The sequence below is a fragment of the Hemibagrus wyckioides genome, linkage group LG07, assembly GCF_019097595.1.
Source record: "Hemibagrus wyckioides isolate EC202008001 linkage group LG07, SWU_Hwy_1.0, whole genome shotgun sequence".
NCBI classification, from domain to species: Eukaryota; Metazoa; Chordata; class Actinopteri; order Siluriformes; family Bagridae; genus Hemibagrus; species Hemibagrus wyckioides.
This window is the reverse complement of record NC_080716.1, coordinates 8,685,881-8,700,082: the sequence shown is the minus strand read 5'-3', so window position 1 is coordinate 8,700,082 and position 14,202 is coordinate 8,685,881. Positions and strand designations below refer to the sequence as shown.

At 37.3% G+C, this 14,202-nt stretch overlaps 2 protein-coding genes across 3 annotated transcripts; both read right to left on the bottom strand.

Moving 5' to 3' along the window:
• Positions 1 to 241: 241 nt before the first annotated feature.
• Positions 242 to 8,768, bottom strand: stard3nl (STARD3 N-terminal like). Of its 2 annotated transcripts, none has more exons than XM_058394449.1 (8): positions 8,528 to 8,768; positions 4,798 to 5,081; positions 4,263 to 4,340; positions 3,837 to 3,914; positions 3,538 to 3,591; positions 2,689 to 2,806; positions 2,439 to 2,537; positions 242 to 1,372 (listed from the first exon to the last, which is right to left on the bottom strand). In XM_058394449.1, the coding sequence occupies exons 2-8, from the start codon at positions 4,996 to 4,998 to the stop codon at positions 1,320 to 1,322; spliced, it is 681 nt and encodes a 226-aa protein (XP_058250432.1). In that variant the 5' UTR covers positions 4,999 to 5,081; positions 8,528 to 8,768; the 3' UTR covers positions 242 to 1,319. The 2 variants fall into 2 exon arrangements, with proteins under 2 accessions (XP_058250432.1, XP_058250433.1); XM_058394450.1 differs by lacking the exon at positions 8,528 to 8,768 and adding an exon at positions 7,097 to 7,167.
• A 2,046-nt stretch (positions 8,769 to 10,814) lies between these two features.
• Positions 10,815 to 13,804, bottom strand: epdr1 (ependymin related 1). Its single transcript, XM_058393898.1, has 3 exons — positions 13,439 to 13,804; positions 11,952 to 12,160; positions 10,815 to 11,621 (listed from the first exon to the last, which is right to left on the bottom strand). The coding sequence occupies exons 1-3, from the start codon at positions 13,663 to 13,665 to the stop codon at positions 11,431 to 11,433; spliced, it is 627 nt and encodes a 208-aa protein (XP_058249881.1). The 5' UTR covers positions 13,666 to 13,804; the 3' UTR covers positions 10,815 to 11,430.
• Between the last annotated feature and the right edge of the window lie 398 nt (positions 13,805 to 14,202).

Below are 14,202 nucleotides of genomic sequence, written 5' to 3'. Positions count from 1 at the left end.
ATATATATATATATATATATATATATATATATATATATATATATATATATATATATATATATATATATATATATATATATATATATATATACACATACATACATATATATATATTAATTAATTTGATCTGTTATGTTAATTTGATCTGTTAATTAATTTAATTTGATTATAAAGAGAATATTTCATTAATATCCTGGGCCCATTATATTATTATTCTTAAATCAAACAACATGACTCAAAATAGTCTGACATAAACAGAAACTTTAATTAAAACAAATGATGTTACATTTAACATGAAAAAAAAAAACCCTGAATGGCACAGAATGATTTCCCTCACTTACAAAAGATCTTGCCTAAAGTATTAACTCAAAAAATCAACCAACTAAAAAGTTTCTTGTGAACAAATGCACGCGTGATTTTTTGCTAATGTCTACTGCCAGACAACATGCATGTGAACAAATGATCGTTCCACACAAATGTAGTAAACAGTTTATGATCATGCAGAATCAAGAGAGCCCTTCATGGTGCTTGTTAGTTTGTGGGTAAGCAAACTGTCCCTAACATGTTACAGGTAAAAAAAATGTAATTACCTTTAACATTTTAAGGTCTATGTTATTTACAAGGACTGACGGCAAATATGTTAAAATGGTGATAGAATAAAACAGTATGAAGTACGAGGTAAATAAATATGATTCCGAACACCCCAATAATCTGTGGTTCTGCAGCCACAGCCACAGTTAATGGACGTTTATATATTTCGGATTTTTGAGTGATCTAAATATAATATAAACACAAAAAGCGTCAAGAAGCGTCAACAGCCCTCATTAGGAAGTCACACTTGCAGCCATTTGCTACTGTAGAGCCTTAAACAAAAGTGGATCAAGAAACTATAAAAGTGCATGACTCAAAAGCAAAACTGAACATCTGTTCATTATAAACAGAGTGATATTTGTTCAAGAACAAATCAAAAAGCAATGTGGAAACACCATTTTGTCTGGTAAAGTAGTTGAACATGATGCTCAATGAATTGTTCTCTGTAAATAGGTTACAGCTGAGAACCCCTGACTGAGAATATGCTTCTCTGGGAATCTGACAGTAAGGCTGAAGACCATAATGCTGACAACGGTGAGACCAGAGTGGCTGTCAAAATCACTTGGAAGATTAACCACGGAAATTAAAATGCAGCTCAAGGTAGGGACACGAGCTGAGACCTTAGTGCTGACACAGTACTGATTACTCCTGAGCAACCCAGATACACTCACAGCCTTTACATGATGCCTTACTGGACATTCCATTACATGTGCACCTGGGAACACCTGCTAGACGATGGGTTTCTCAAGGTCATGCTTGTCATCAAGATCTTCTTCAGAATCTGAAAGGTCCAAACAGATTTATGTCACAAAAACACAAGGAAAATACGAATTGCTTTCAGACAGTTTATTTTGGCATGGGTATTTTGTAGTGCATTTTTATTCCACACTGCTGCTTGGTAATTGGACATCTCTACTGTAACACAGAGATGTTCCAGTGCCACAGTTGCACAGATAGATGGTGGTGTATGGTCAGATGGTTAATCAATGTATTTTTCAAAATCAATGATACCCAATGATAGTGTAATTCGACGGTCTTCATGCCTTTTGTGTCTGACTGTTGTGTCCCTAAAAATTTTCAAAACCCCTGTATGTTATACTACAGCTAGAGATGAATGTTTGTTATAATTTCTATAGTAAAAACTCATTCACAGGGACCTGGAAGGCAGACAACCTAAACTAAGCCTTATAATAAAAGGATTTTTAGAAGGTGTTGCTATTTATCAAAGAAAAATGTCAACATTTAATTCTTTCTAAATAGATGCTTATTTAACATTGATGGCAAGAAGCTCAAGTTTCCGCACTTTAACAGTGTAAGTAACGTCTAGAACAAAATATGATGCATAGCAGCAATGACAGGAACTTTCACAACATTACATGCAACTATGGATGGCTAAAAAGCACTGTGTTGTTTATTAATAAATTAAAATATAATCAGCAAACTGCTGTGATATGAGAAAGTATGGTGTTACTGGAAAAACTGAATCACCTGTTACGTGTAAAATAATATACGTATAAAATATTTTACGTATAAAAATATTTTACGTATAAAATAACTGAGTTTGAAACTCTCACAAGGCTAAGGTTTTATTCTGTTGCACCATGTGGTTTAAGTTCATTTGTTTAGTGTGTCTGAATAAACGATAGTGCACCTGGGCTCTTATGTTATCTCATATATATATATATGGAAAAGAACTCTGTGGTTCAACAGTCACACAGTTTTACTTTCTGATCATCTTAAAAGCAGTTAATGGCATTATCTTAATCTTATTTTTAAAAAACAGAGCCCTTTCCTTATTATAGGTTTACGATACACATCATGCTTCCTGGTAGGTAATGATCTCTCACCTGCAACAGACTCCGGTGGTGAGTAGAACTGTCCATCTGAGAGAGGCCCGGGCACCATGAGTGGAGCTCTCTCTGAGATACTCTGTATTGTTAGATACCCTGTTACATAAGGGTGCAATTGTTAATGTTTTGATTTTTAAAAATAATAATAATAATAATAATAATAATAATAATAACATTAACATTGAAAAAATAGATCATCATCAGTGACAGTACAAACACTGTTTGTAATCTAACAGAACAAACTTACTGTTTTCGTCAATGGCTTCCTGTGGCAGCACTTTGAAGTCTAAAAGCCACGTCTCTAGCCACACCAGGATAAATGAGGTGATGGGAAGCAGGTAGCCAAATGCGCCCTGAGAGAGAAGCTAGACAAAGATAAGAAGCATTAAGAGCCAGAATTTTAAAAAATAATTATGCATAGTTTTACAGTTTGTGATGCAGTTCATTAATCAGTCATAGAAATTTATAATCTATTCACAGGAAGGTGTTCTAATGCTTTTATAGATATTACTACTGTGCAGGCATTTTGACTGTTAGCAGTGTTGTGTGATAGCTTTAGCTTTGATCAGGCATAACATTATGAGCAGTGACAGATGAGATAATCAGTCTTATTCTCTTCATCATGGCACCTGTTAGTGGGTGGGATATATTAGGCAGCAAGTGAACATTTTGTCCTCAAAGTTGATGTGTTAGAAGCAGGAAAAATGGGCAAGAGTAAGGATTTGCACGAGTTTGACAAGGGCCAAATTGTGATGGCTAGATGACTCAGAGTATCTCCAAAACTGCAGCTCTTGTGGGGTGTTCCCGGTCTGCAGTGGTCAGTATCTATCAAAAGTATCCTTTAAGTCCTATAAGTCCTGTAAGTATCCTTTAAGTCCTGGACTTAATGGATCTATGCTAACCAGGATGTAATGGATCTGCTGCTAACATCTTGGTACCAGATACCACAGCACATTTTGAGGGATCTAATGGAGTCCATGCCTCAACAGGTCAGGACTGTTTTGGCAGCAAAAGGGGGAGCAACACAATATTAGGCATGTGGTCATAATGTAATGCCAGATCGGTGTATATCTACTAGTGAAAAGAGTAAATGTACCTTTGATATAATTACTTTCGCAATTAAGAAACCACTGGTGATCGCCGTTGTTATCTGTAAAGAAAAAAAAGACATCATTTATGAGTAACACTGGTCTTAAATGATTCATTGTTTGCAATGCACTAGCTCTTTTTTATTATTATATCCTAGTGATGGTGTTCAAAGCTTAATAAGAGACTAGTGCTGAAAATCAGGTGACTTTTTTTTTTTTTACAAAACTCTGCAGCAAAGAAAGACAGACCACTAATACCCCCTTGTGTCAATATGCGGAACATTAACCCCTGTGGAAGTGGACGTACCGCGATGGCCCACCAGTGGCGCAGTCTACAAACTGCATACGCCAGGATCAAGGCGGCAAAACGGAACACAGCCAGTATCTGAAGAGGAAGAAAAGAATGATAACCAGATGTGTTTTAGAAGTATACAATATAGGCTATAAACTGTACACTCTGTGGAACTGTTCTCTTGCAATACTGTAAAACTGTAAAAACAAAAAATAGATTTAACTTTTTATTGCATTTTGTTTCTCTAAATAAACAATATTTAAAAAAAAAAAAAAAAAGGAAACAAGTGAGAAAACACTGAAGACTCGCTGCCAGATTGACTCTGAATATGCCAACATATCTAATAATTATAATTATGAAACCTCCATCAGCAACACTATCTCAGATTAAAGTTAGAATTCAGATTGAAGAAAATGGCTAAGAAAATAAACCATTACTTACAAAAATGTCAAAAAAGGAATTGTGGTAGTCATATTGTAACACCTCCTTTTTTAGCTGTTCCTCTATTCCTCCACTGACCTGAAGCAAAGAGCACAAAGAGGAAATTACACATACACTCACCGTTAACTTTAATAGGAACACATGTCCACCTAGAGTTATTTAATCAGCCAATTGTGTGGTAGCAGCACAATTCATAAAATCATGAAGATACAGGTTAAGTACTGTTTAATTATAATGCATTACATTAATCTGACGTAATTCATTACACTAAATTTAACATATATTACATTACAGTTATATGATTTTTCTATGCTGTAAAAACAGCTGTAAATTTGTCATGTTGTGCATTTCTGTCACAGAACCAAGAGTTTTTTCTTTTCCTTGTTAATGAAGTGATGCTGCTAGCAACGAAGCACCTAACTGGTGTAGCCCTAACTATAGAAACACACCAACAAGCTCTGATTTAGTGACTTTTAGTCATATGGTGGCTCTGGAACTAGTTTAGGCTTTCATCATGTGCAAAATTCAAACCTACATTGAGCTCAATGATCCAGAGCAGAGTGATGAAGAGAAGGTCAAAGGTCACAAACAGGCAGAAGGTTCTTCGGAGATCAGAGATGCACTTCTTTTCCACACCTTCATAGGAATCAATGCGGGCAGACAAAGGGGTGGAGTTGACAGAGCCCACACCCCTTGCTGTGGCTCTCGAGTCCACGCTGTTGCACAGACTGTCCATGACCTGTCACTCACTCCAGGCCACACCCACCACTTTCTATCATCAGGCAAGAAAGCTGCATCTAACAGCCATGTCTGATCAAGCTAAAACACAAACAGGAAAAGCAAAAACATTTAAAAATCGCTGAGGCAGTGCTGTTTCAGGAAATGGCCAGGATCATATGCAGCTGTTCCTACAGTGGCAAGATACACTTAGCAGGGGAAACTTCCTTGTTTGCAGTATCTTTTGGGTTGAAGAAGTAGACATAGTCACATATGTGTACTGGCTCTGACAATCAATGAACATGTTATTCCTGAACACTGAATTTACAGTGAAAACTGCAACAGACTTATTTATGGCCTTTGTATGAATCATTTTCATTTACAAGTTCTATCATTATGTGATATTTCATCAATGATTTCCTTTATTAGTGGCACTGACTTAACACACAATGGACAGGCTGATACTGGGTCATTCTCTGGTCAAATCTACACAAGACCTGCTTCAGTTTGCCTGAGAGGATCAAACTGGTGTGAATAACATACTTATCTACACTGACCAAGCACAACATTATGACCACCTGCCTAATAGTGTGTTGGTCCCCCTTTTGATGCCAAAACAGCCCTGAACCGTCATGCACTGTGTATTCTGACACCTTTCTAAGCATTAACTTCTTCAGCAATTTGAGCAACAAATCTGTTGGATCAGATCACGTGGACCATCCTTCGCTCCCCACGTGCATCAATGAGCCTTGGCCGCCCATGACCCTGTCACAGGTTCACCACTGCAGAGCGGGAACACCCCACAAGAGCTGCAGTTTTGGAAATGCTCTGATCCACTCTTCTAGCCATCACAATTTGGCCCTTGTCAAACTCATGCAAATCCTTACACTTGCCCATTTTTCCTGTTTCTAACACATCAACTTTGAGGACAAAATATTCACTTGCTGCCTAATATATCCCACCCACTAACAGGTGCCATGATGAGGAGATCATCAGTCTTATTCACTTCACCTGTCAGTGCTCGTAATGTTATGCCTGATTGGTGTACCTACAGAACAGGTTGTGCTTATACCTGGAAAAAAACAGGCAGAACTGTAAGAATTAAGGTTTTTTTCCACTTCTCTAGCGCATGTAATACCACACTGCCTGTGTGCTTGAGGGAGAAACACATCCATTATTTATGTATGTCCATATCCTGGATACTGAACAATGCTGACTCCCTTCATGTTTTCCCGTTACTTACATCTCCCACTTTAGATACAGCATAAAACTGAAAAATTATCTGCAAAAATTATATCACATGGGCTGTAGATGATCATTCAGGCAAATGATGAGGAAACGAGGAAAAATACAGGGGCTTAATGAATGCCATTTGCTGTATGTTGAAAACTGAACCATAAAAACTTAACACATTAAACACTCCAAAACAATAGAGATGCAGGTAAATTTCAGACAGACCAGGCCTCCTCTCCTATTAGTATTGACAACAAAAAATATGGAAAGCACTGACAGATTTATTGGGTCCTACTTGCTTGATTAGACACAGATTCAAGTACACTGTGTTCTCATGGGAGAACTGCTTCTCCATATGATGATTAGGAGATCTCACAAAGGGGAACCACCTTTAACCTCATAACTGACTGCCAAGCACTGAAATGGACATGTACATGACTGACATAAACAAACAAAATATCTGTGGCCAGGATCACATGCAGCTGTTCCTACAGTGGCAAGATACGCTTGGCAGGGAAAACTTCCTTGTTTGCAGTTGTACAAAATATCTGTGCCACCCAAAGAACTTAAAGGATACTTACAGGACTTAAAGGACTAACAGGACGTAAAGGATACTTTTGATAGATACTGACCACTGCAGACCGGGAACACTCCATCACATCATCTAGCCATCACAATCTGGCCCTTTGTCAAACTCGCCCAAATCCTTACGCTTGCACACATCAACTTTGAGGACAAAATGTTCACTTGCTGCCTAATATATCCCACCCACTAACAGGTGTCGTGATGAGGAGATAATCAGTGTTATTCACATAATGTTCTGGCCATAATGTTATGCCAGATCAGTATACGTTAGATTATTTGTATTTGTTTATTCTAGATACCTAGCTGTCACTATCTTGTTCAGTGACAGTGAGCTAGTTGGCTTGCAGCTTAGTTGCTCTTTAACCTGACAAGGAGAAAAAAAAAGAGGTCAGGAAAAAAAGAGGACAGACCAGAACTGATGAAACCGATGCAACGAACACATAGATATACTATGCAAGCAAACCTTTGTGTAAATCTAACCATCAAACCCATATGTATTTCTTCCTCATACTCTTGCCACAAAGTTGGAAGTACCACATAACAGGATGTCTTTGTATGCTGTAGTGTTACAATTTCACTTCTTTGGAACCAAAACCTGTTTCAAAACATAATTTACAAAAATTGGTTCAGCTCTAGAAGATCGTAGGCACTTCCTCACCATAAAATTAACACAGCAAGTCTGTTCACATGACACAAAGTGAAGTGACACATCCTGCAGGGACTTGTATGAAAACACTTTACACTAGTGAGTACAATAATATGCAGCTAGCAGACACTACTGGGGAGATATTAAAATTGCTTAGCAATGCCGTAGAGGTTTTTGCTTATTTTTAAAACGTGTGTTTTAATATATATATATATATATATATATATATATATATATATATATATATATATATATATATATATATATATAAATATAAACATACATACATATATATATATACATACATATACATATACATATATATATACATATATATATATACACATATATATATATAAATGGCACTAGTTATTATCCATCAGGACGTCCGGTCAATGGTAGCACTTCTGCGCATGCGCAGCTGGAGGAATTCCCTAATCACAAGACAGTAGTATCAAAATGCGCAAGGTATACTTTTATGGACAAAGCATCCAATAATAAGGTAGCAGTAATAAAGGAGAAAGGGTTTTAACATCAGTAATAGCAGATAGTTTCATAAAAGTGTTCAGATAGCAAAAGTGACAGCGTGTGAATCAGATGAAAACCACAACAAAAACAGAGGAAGTCTTTGTAGTTAGCACTGTGGAGTATATTAAACAGTTTGGGGGCTAGTGTCCTAAATGTCGCAGTGTACAATTTAACGATTTAAGAACAATTTAAGTAAATAAAACGAATAGAAAATAAACACAGTTTTTTCCCCATTCTTCTGCTTTTGGTGAACGTTAGCTAATTGTTGTTCTTCCTTAATACACATTCTCAATAAGAAATACGTGATCACAGGCAAATGTTACACTCAGAGACTAGCAGGCAGACTCGGGTGAAGAGTTTACTTCCACTGTTTTTGATTGATCTTGTTTTTAATGAGCGTAACTCATTCACATCACGACAAATACAGCTAATTAGAATGAAAAGATGCTGAATAACGAGCCGAGACTGGCCAGATAGTCATCTAATTGTTATCTAGCTAAACCTCGCCATATCAGTAAGTGCTCTGTACTGATGCGAGCTGCGTGTGTTTACTTACCTTACACTACCGGGTGGCTGTTCAACCAGCTCACACTCCAAACATTCAGCTTAACTGACTAGTGAACAGCTCAGGGTTGATATAAAAAAAATAATGTAAATATTCTTGTTAGTCTAGGCTGGGCCGCGCCGTCACGCCGTCGGTTCGCCGAGGCGGTTTTCTGCTGATCTCACGCCAGTTCTTAGTTTCTAATACAGCGGCTGAAGGCAGGTTTAGGCTACAAACTACAGTTCCGCAATCAGCGCCAAATTGAAACTTCTTTCGCCTGCGTCGGGAACGTGAGCAGGAAGTTACGTAGCCGTATTTTGAACTGGGAATTGTGGGAAGTGTAGTTCTCGGTCCAAAAGTTACTGTACATGTGGAGGACTTTTTTTTTTCAATGTCTTTGTCCTAAAGAATATAAATGTAAGTTACTTTAGAGTTCAGAGTCTGATTTGGTCTATAATGTGAGAGAACAATGGCTTGGTTAAAATTTATTTTGCTTGTTTGTTTAACAAAACATTAGTCACTGCATTATTTCATCCTTACATGGTTTACACACTCAGGCTCGGACACTCAACAGGGTTCATTGTTTAATGGTTTAATGGGAATTTTGCAAGCTACATATGATCACTAATCACTAATATGACCAATGTATACATATATTATATATATATATATATATATATATATATATATATATATATATATATATATATATATATATGAAAAATGAATTTATATAATTTTTCATCAGTGTCAATTTGACCACAGAGGCAGGTAGAGAATAGGCCCATGATATACACTATATTGGCAAAAGTTTTGGGACATCTGCCTTTACATGCACATGAATTTAATATGGAGTTGGCTTCCCCTTTGCAGCTATAACAGCTTCAACTCTACTGGGAAGACTTTTCACAAGGTTTAGGAGAGTGTTTATGGGAATGACCATTCCTCTAGAAGTGCATTTGTGAGGTCAGGCACTGATGTTGGACGAGAAGGTCTGGCTCGCAGTCTCTGCTCTAATTCATCCCAAAGGTGTTCTATCGGGTTGAGGTCAGGATTCTGTGCAGACCAGTCAATTTCCTCCACACCAAACTCTCTCATCCATGTCTTTATGGACCTTGCTTTGTGCACTGGTGCACAGTCATGTTGGAACAGGAAGGGGTCATCCCCAAACTGTTCCCACAAAATTGGGAGCAATGAAATTGTCCAAAATGTCTTGGTATGCTGAAGCATTAAGAGTTCCTTTCACTTGAACTAAAGGGCCAAACCCAACTCCTGAAAAAAACAACAACAAATACCTGAATTCTATGATTTAGAAGGGTGTCCCAAAAGTGTATCTCATTTTCAGCAAATCTTCATAAGGTCCTCATTTATACCTCAATACACTTGTAATTCATTGAAATAATTACTTCTTTTGAGTGACAAGGGGAAAGAATTGCTAGTCAACAGATAAGCTGAAGTTTCAGTGTTTTGCTCACCTTTCATAGAGCTGTTATTGCACTTAATGGCCAAAAATAGAAACTACAGCAAGTGCTAATAAAGGCTCACTTCTGAAGAAATGACACTGTTCCATGCTCAAGGCAGGAGCCATGGACAGGTAACAGGGTTGTCAGATGTAGTTTCAAATTCTCAGCAGCCACCAAGATCTTGTTTTATAGCAAATTATTGAGAGTATTAATAAAGTGCACTGACGTACAGGAGAATTTCTACTTTAAGATATATCACAAAGATTGTGAGAGGAAAAGTGGGATTATCAGAAATGTGTCACTAAGGTGATCTGGATCTCATGCAAAGTCTGTGGGGGGAAAATGTTTACCACATATCCTATTTTGGTGACTTCAAAATGGATTTTCAGATGTAGTTGAGCTGGCTATTTCGCTGCAACATGGCAGCCCATGGTTTATAAATACAGCTACTGTATCAAACAGTTGAACTAAAGTACATCTAAAAAAAAAGCATTTATACAAGTTGAAAGCCTTGTGTGATCCCTTGACTTGAGGCTATGTAGTTATTATGTCATAGTTGTTATGTCAGCTATTATGTCATCCTGCACCAGCAAGAATGTCATTAGTCACTGCTGATGTAGGAACCTGCTTTACTGGAAATAAATGTAAATGTCTGAAATAAGACTTAGAAGACTGAAAGACTACTTTGAATTTCAATGAGGTTCTGGAAAGTCATATAATAACAGTTATTTGAATTCAGTCGTGTTTGAATTTAATTCTTCAATAGTAATTAAATGGATTTTAACAATCATATCTTTATGTCTCTTTTCTTGCTTCCACACAGACAGAGACACGTGTATAATTCTTCTAGTAACATTTTATTATTATTGTCTTGGGTCATGGATTCATAGCATAAATTATTTGAATAAATTAAAGCAGCCATATTACATATGTAACATAAGTTACATGAATCAAAGCAAGTCAGTAATGGGTTTCAGTCAGATGAACAAATAGCCAAAAAAAGATATATATTTCAAAGAGCTATTCACATTAGATGTGTTACAGTTAATGTGCATGATTCCTTCTTTTTTTTTTTACTGTTAGCTGTTAGATGTGGGGACTGAATGCGGAAATCAGCTTGGGTTACGTTGAAGTAAAATATGGTTGCCTACACATGCACTGCATTTGGTTTAGAATGTATTCCTGTTAAAATCTGGGGCACAATTTATTTTGTGCACATTAATAAATGTAAATAAATGTTGGAGAACTAAAACGATATATATACCCACTTATTCAATCTTTGAATATGAGGTCCTTGGTGCATAAAGATACTTCTGTGCTTTCCTCGTAGATAAACCTACACTTCATTCTGTCTCAGTGACATATTAGTTCAACAAGCAGTTATCCACCTAGAAAACCTACTATTTGCCAATCCTCCATCTGAGCAGACTGCATTGATTAAGAATAAAAGGCTCAGCAGTCAGAGGTCATACGTTCAGGCAGAGCCGACATGCAGGAGCTGGGTGGCGTGAACACTTCAGGGTCACTGATGCCTAGTTCCAGGTCAAAAAAGCGAGTGGTGGTGGTCACGCTGCTGTTCTTGGTGTATGTCTCATGCACAGGGTAGCAGTCTTTCAAGGTGTAAACTCCCACCCAGGTCTCATCTGCGAAGCAAACACAAATGTATGCAGTGTAGTAATATTTAAAGACATATACCTTGTGTGACCCTTCTATGTCAATATCAGTCAGAAGAATGACATTGTCCTTTAAAAAGTTGGCCAGTGCTGACAAGGCTTTATGTTACTAGTTTGTATGTCTCAATGTAGAGCCTCAAATATCCCTGTAGTACAGAATACATTGATCAGAAAGAAGGCTACTGATAAATTATTTCAATCATTTGACCTTTCTGTGACTCTGATGCTATTTGGATCAATAACAAAGTCTACTGGATGAATGTATGGACAAAGAAATACCTTTGATTATGACGGACTAACCTTTGCGAGCATGCTTTCGGTCAGACCACTCTTGAACCTCAATCATGTCTCCCGGCCCACCAATGAAATACTGATCCTCATATGTGGAGTTCATTGGGATGTCATATGGATCCCAGGCCTCAGTCAAATTAAGCTTAGCACATGCTTTGGTGATTTGTTCAATCTGGAAATACACACCACCCTTATACAAGTAGATGTATTCAAAGAACCTATAGAAAGAGCGACAATGTTAGCTACATAATTCAGGAACAGGCTTACGTTAAATACAAGCTCTGTACAGATGTCTCTATGTTGGTACACAGTTCTGATTTTAGTATAGAGAAAATCCAGACAGAAAAGCAGAGAAAAATGTAAAATTACTGGGAAAAAACTACAAAATGTTGAGTTCATGTCTAAGGTAAATGTAATTCCTAATGTTTTTTTGTTTTGTTTTGTTTTTATTTTATAAAATCCAATCACTGTTCAATCGCATAATTGTTCTAAGCCATACTCAAGGGTGTGGTTGTGAACAACCCAAAAGCATCATTTGTCTTTCATATTAAGGAAAATCTTTTATAGTTTATTCCTTGTTTCTGCATTCCTACTGCATTATACCCTTAATTAAATAAGCATTTCACGATTATTACTACATTATGATGTTAAGTGTTAATGTGACTAAAATACTCTTAGGGCCTAAGAGTTATGTTATCAAAGAAAATCTTACTTTCACCCTCTGAAACAAAATAGCATTACTTTACACTGAATATTTTAAAGTGATAAATACATTTACAAATAGAGTAAACATCCTTGCTTTAATCCTGTTGTGCTTGCTGTGTCTGTACGTTATTCACAACATTTGTCCTGATCAATGATAATAACTATCACATGCAGCAGAGCTCGGATCCTCCCTGTCATGCTGCTTCACACACAAAGAGTCAAACACAAGACTCACAATCACATTCACACTAACAAACCGTATAAATGTTGATAGAAGGTTTGAAGTATTTTGAAGTTAGACTGGAGATGACAGCATTTATTTATTATACATACAATTTTTAAAAATGCTGCTAATGAAAAAAAATAAACGTCTTATATATTGGAGTCTAATTTCCAGCTTCGGTTCACCTAAAAGAGCCGACTCAAAGAGCCGACTCCTTTACATCACAAAATGGGATGACGATTCTTCTGCTTTGGTTCACCTAAAGGAGCCGACTCAAAGAGCCGAATCTTTTACATCACAAAATGGGATTACGCTTCTTGTAAACTTCGTTTTCTGGATTGCGAAATAACCCACTTTAACATTAAGGGGCGACTGATTAACTGACATTTAAGTGATGATGATAAAACATTATAAAACGTCTTATGTTATACATCACAAAAGAATAATGCCGCTATGCATTTTTATTGTAGTTGATGAGAATATCTAGTCTGTATAAAACGTAAACAATACACTTTAGAAGTACTAAAGGCGGTATAAGGTATAAAAAAGGCGAAATTCGGCTACGTACTTCTTGCAAGGCGTGTGTCCTGTTTTCTGCTCTAACACTCGTATGCGTTGGTTTAGTGCGTCGTACGCCACAGCGGCGCGTGTGTTTCTCCCGGTGCTGTGGTCATACTGGACGGTCCGGCCCTCCCACTGAAGCGGGGCGACACACGGTTCCTCCGGGCGACCCAGCGAGCTTGCCTCTACCGCCAACACGCACACTACAAACAGATACACTAAACTAGTCTGCATTTTCGGTAATACAACGCAATCTAGCAAAAGAATAACCGATATTTTACACTACTGCGGGGGTCAGACAGCGTCTGCGCAGGTGCAGCGGAGGCTCGAGCGGTTTAATGGCCCAAGACCGACAGCAGGCGCGCACACCCGAACAGCGCGTGCTAGCGGAAACTCGGAATCTGATTGGTCAAATAAATGCATTCACTGAAAAATAAAGAGACAAATCAGCACATACTTTATACAGAAGCAAACAGATAGAGTAGAAATAAAAGTCTAAACACCCCTTTTGCAGGTCTTTGTGACCAAGGTCAACGACATCAGGTCTTTTTCAAACAGAGAAACATATCAAGAAAAATACTTTGTTAAATAAAACTTTTACATTGGATTTCTGATACAGCATTCAGGCTGTTTTTTTTGTTTGTTTGTTTGGTTGTTGTTGTTTTTTTTATATTTAGATTAGATTTCTTTATACCCAGCTACAAAATCCAGCTACTCCTGGGGGATTCACGGACATTCACAGATCAGCTGGAAAATCTAATCTCTCAGGAC

What these genes read in the sequence shown, in the direction of transcription:
- stard3nl (XM_058394449.1), bottom strand. Translation starts at nt 4,998, where the DNA reads ATGGACAGTCTGTGCAACAGCGTGGACTCGAGAGCCACAGCAAGGGGT. An exon ending in GGAAGCCATTGACGAAAACA is followed by an intron (nt 2,538 to 2,688) that starts GTAAGTTTGTTC and finishes CTTATGTAACAG; the next exon opens with GGTATCTAACAATACAGAGT. An exon ending in ACCACCGGAGTCTGTTGCAG is followed by an intron (nt 1,373 to 2,438) that starts GTGAGAGATCAT and finishes TGGACCTTTCAG; the next exon opens with ATTCTGAAGAAGATCTTGAT.
- epdr1 (XM_058393898.1), bottom strand. Translation starts at nt 13,665, where the DNA reads ATGCAGACTAGTTTAGTGTATCTGTTTGTAGTGTGCGTGTTGGCGGTA. An exon ending in GGACACACGCCTTGCAAGAA is followed by an intron (nt 12,161 to 13,438) that starts GTACGTAGCCGA and finishes CTCTTTCTATAG; the next exon opens with GTTCTTTGAATACATCTACT. An exon ending in CCGAAAGCATGCTCGCAAAG is followed by an intron (nt 11,622 to 11,951) that starts GTTAGTCCGTCA and finishes TTTGCTTCGCAG; the next exon opens with ATGAGACCTGGGTGGGAGTT.